Source organism: Jaculus jaculus, chromosome 3 (assembly GCF_020740685.1).
Source record: "Jaculus jaculus isolate mJacJac1 chromosome 3, mJacJac1.mat.Y.cur, whole genome shotgun sequence".
Taxonomy (NCBI): domain Eukaryota; kingdom Metazoa; phylum Chordata; class Mammalia; order Rodentia; family Dipodidae; genus Jaculus; species Jaculus jaculus.
Genome location: NC_059104.1, coordinates 154,531,155 through 154,535,481, shown reverse-complemented (window position 1 = coordinate 154,535,481; position 4,327 = coordinate 154,531,155). Strand labels below are relative to the sequence as shown.

General features: G+C 37.1%; 1 protein-coding gene across 1 annotated transcript; it reads right to left on the bottom strand.

Annotated features, from left to right (window-relative positions):
• Positions 1–261: 261 nt before the first annotated feature.
• Positions 262–1,185, bottom strand: LOC123459483 (olfactory receptor 14A2-like). The gene has a single exon (XM_045146116.1). It carries the CDS (start codon positions 1,183–1,185, stop codon positions 262–264), a length of 924 nt encoding a protein of 307 aa, XP_045002051.1.
• Positions 1,186–4,327: the final 3,142 nt, after the last annotated feature.

Genomic DNA, 4,327 nt, shown 5'->3' with positions numbered 1-4,327 from the left:
AGTTGGCACAAGGCATGGGGAGAGATGTACAAAAGGAAGTTTAAAAAACTGAGAACATGGCAATTATGCCCTTCCTATCTTCAGCAGGCAGGACTGGCCTGCCTCCTGTCTTTGGGAAGGAAGGGGCTTGGCTATAGGCTGCCTAGGCAACCTCAGGCCTTCTTTCTTAGCAACCCTGTAATTTCCGTGTTTCCACCATATAACCTGTGAGACACTAAGTCACAGACTGACTCATCAAAGTGCTGCACGAAGGGAGTCTGTTCACAAGAGCCTTTGCAGCCACCTCCTGAGAGCACATTTCATATCAGTGTTCCTCAGGCTGTAGATCACAGGGTTGAGGGATGGAGGAAGCACAGTATATATCACAGAAAACACCTTGTCCATAACTGAAGGTTCATCTGAAGGTGACTTAAGATAAACAAAACAAGCAGTTATCATGAAAATGGTGAAAACAATGAGATGGGGGAAGCAGGTGGAAAATGCTTTTGACTGACCTTTAGTGGTAGGAATCTTCAGGACAGTGGAGAAAATGTAAAAATAAGAGATCATGACACAGATGAAACAAGAAATTCCTAGAAACATACCCATTCCAAAAGATACATAAACTACCACTAATGTGTCAGAACATGAAATCCCTAGTAATGAAGGAACATCACAGAAAAACTGTGGGATCACATTCGAGCCACAGAAAGGCATGGAAAATGTCCCAGCTGTGTGCAACGCTCCAGTAAGCCCCCCAGTGGCCCAGGAAACTCCTGCCATCAGCACGCAGACACCATCACTCATGATGGCCTCATAGTGCAGGGGACAGCAGATGGCTACATAGCGGTCATAGGACATGGCAGTGAGGACAAATACCTCTCCTGCTGAGAAGGAAGTCATTAGAAGAATCTGGCAGGCACATCCCAGAGTGGAAATGGAATTGTTGTGACCTAGGCTATTGATGATGAAATTTGGGATTGGGACAGACAAAAGTAAGGCATCAATCAGGGACAAATTCTTCAGGAAGAAGTACATGGGTGTTTGGAGCTGAAGATCCACAGTGATGAGAGTCATAATGAGAAGGTTGTTCATTAGAGCGGCCAGGTACATCACCAGGAAGAGCACACCACATACAGTCTGCAGGTCCTGATTATCAGAGAACCCCAGGAGGAAGAATCCAGTCACTGCAGTGACATTGGGCATTTTGAATTCTTCCTTTCACTGTGAAGAGACTTAAGCCAACAAACAAATAAAAACGATCAAAATATATAGGTACTCTTATATATATATATATATATATATATATATATATATATATATATATATATATATATATTTCAGTAGGAATCTCTCATAAAACTACATTAAATACTTCTGCATTTATTTAAAGTCCTCTTTCTCCCCTTTCTTCTCTCCTTCTTCAACTCTTATGTCTCATTCTTTATTTGCCTCTCTTCTTCTCTTCTGTCCTTCTTTCTCTGCTTCTTTTCCTGTCTTTCTTGCCCTCTTTCTTTTCCTTCTCTTTCCTCTATTTCCTGCTAGAGGTTTTACCTTGGATTTTTTTCATGCTAAACATAAATGTTTACCACTGACCTACACCCCTGGTACCTACTCTTAAGAAATAATCATCAACATGTGTAACATGTGAAGCCGTATTATCTTATTTTTTTAATAATTTATTTATTTGAGAGAGAGGAAGAGAGTTATTTGAGAGAAAAAGAAAAAGAGGGAATATGAATGGGAGTTCTAGAGCCGCTGCAAACTTTAGATGCATGTGCCACCTTGTGTAACAGCTTTAAGTGGGCACTGGAGAATCAAACCCTGGTCCTTAGGCTTTGCAGGCAAGTGCCTTAACTACTGAGCCATCACTCCAACCCAAGTATTCTTATTTTGTTTCTAAGTCTTGACTGAAAAACTTTAAGAAGGTCTTTTCATGATTTGAGAACGACCTGTATACCTTTTAGGTTATAAGTAATTACTCTCCTATGAATATTAAACATATTCCACTTATGTAGAACACTGGATTTTAAATGATTGAACACAAATTTATGACAAATGACCTAAACTATACAATTTATCCCAAGAGATCATTACTCAGTGTTCATATATACAAATTCCACCCATTACCTCCATTTACATGAACACATGTTACAAGTCAGTATAATAAAATGTATAGATGAAAACATAGAAAAATAAAATAAAGATCAAATTAAAATATAATAGTTTCATGTAATCCTTTATCTTCAACTTCACCTTAGTACTAGAGAGTAGTGACTAAATTAACAACAGACATTGCCCAAAATTCCCTTATATTCTTTTGGGGGGTATTCTAGGTAGGATCTTGCTCTAGCCCAGGCTGACCTGAAATTCACTACTGGGTATCAGGATGGCCTTAAACTCACGGTGATTCTCCTACTTCTGCCTCTAGAGTGCTGGGATTAAAGGTATGTGCCACCACACCTGACTCCAAAATTATTATTATTGTAACATGTTTCAAAACTAATCCTTAGAAAGCTGTAACAGAAACTGATACATAGGTGCTGCATTTCCAAAATGCATTGACTATAGAGTTGGCACAACAGATTCCTAATGCATACTTAGCAGCAAGATTAAAGCTTGGCACCTGTCCCTTCAGTTTACTTCTGTTTCCTTTGTCTTAATCTTTGAGTCAGATTGCTGTACAACCTTTCACATGGCTATGCTTATCATTTAAGGAGTGTTTGCCTAAATGTAGAAATTCCCACCTTTTCAGGTTGCTATACTCTCTTCAAGACTGAAGACAGGAAGACAGGGAAAACTCAAGTATATGCAAAACCTTGTTGACTGCTGCCTTTCACAATGATATGTTCTGGATTTTTTGACTTTCTCCTAGGAGTCTTCATTCCTTGTCCTAAATCTTTCTTAGATAGTGGACACTTGAAGAGAGATCACCCAGTGATGAGAGTGCTCTGACCCTTCCAGCACAACTTTCTTAGGAGGTAATGTGCACTGTTCCCCACTCCCAGCCCAGCCACATAATTGCCTTGACACTGAAAAGACACTGATCAGAGTTGAGATAATCAACCAGACCACACTTTGACCTGAGTAATCTTAAGATTCTCGTCATTACAACCAAAGGCAAGGCTAGGCAATGTGCTTATACTGATTAACCACATTCCTGACTTTCACCCATACATTTTCTGTTTTATTTCTATGGAGAGTGGCCATTTTTAATTTGCTGTGACTCCCTTCACAAAACAATCCAAAGTGCTTTGTCTTCAGAATACATTTGTTAGTATCCATAAAATTATAACTGGAAACCAAATAGACAAATGTTGGAATAGTGAACTCACACTAATGTTTATACTAAGTAATCTAACATAGACAAATTATTTATCATCATGAATGATGGTATGAATACAAATGTTTTATTCAATCATTATATTAAGTTCATGTAATCCTGGCATGTAAAACATTTTACTTATCTTGGGAATAAAACAAAATGAATATAGAAAAAGTTTTTTCAATTGAAATAAATATGTATAAGAATGTTACATCAGGGCTCCTTGGAGTTTACTTCATTCGTAAAGGAGTCATGAGAAAATTCATCACAACAAAGTTATATTTAATATTTTGTGATTATTTATCTTTATTATTGTGTCATGCCAACTGTAAATCAATTTTTATATGGCCTAAAATATTTTATTTTCTATCTTAACAATATGTTTGTTAATCTTTAAGTACTAGGATTAAGTCCTGCATTAAAGATATAAAAGTGTCAAATATATTTTCAGTTTGTACTAAATGATAGGTTAAAAAGAAAACATATTATGAGGTTGTAGGTGGGAGCTTGTTCACCACTTAAAAAAGCAAAAAATAATAACATACAGATAATAGAAAACAAGGAAAAGAACTACAGATGGTGACACGTGTTAAAGCAACAAATATTCCTATTTTAGAGATTATCTGTATGGCTCTCTGATGTTAAATGTGGGAAAAGGAGTATGAAAGATTGCTCAGTATATTAGGATGTTGCCTGCAAAACCTAAGGACCCTGGTTCATTTCCTCACTACCCATGTTAAATCCAGATGCACAAAATGGCCCATATGTCTGAAATTCATTTGAAGTAGCTAGAGTCCTCGGCACACCCGCACCAAAGCACATAGGACAGGTGGGAAGGCCAAAGACGCATGGAGAGGATAATTTATTTTTGAGGATAAACTGGACAAATACACAAAGGTGATACTAAGAAAAAGTGATTAATTCATTACTGTTAATTTCCATATTTGTTGTCTGCCCTAATTTCCTCAGTATCTACAGAATTTTTTTTTATTTTAGTTTTAACATCTTATCAAGAGAAATTAA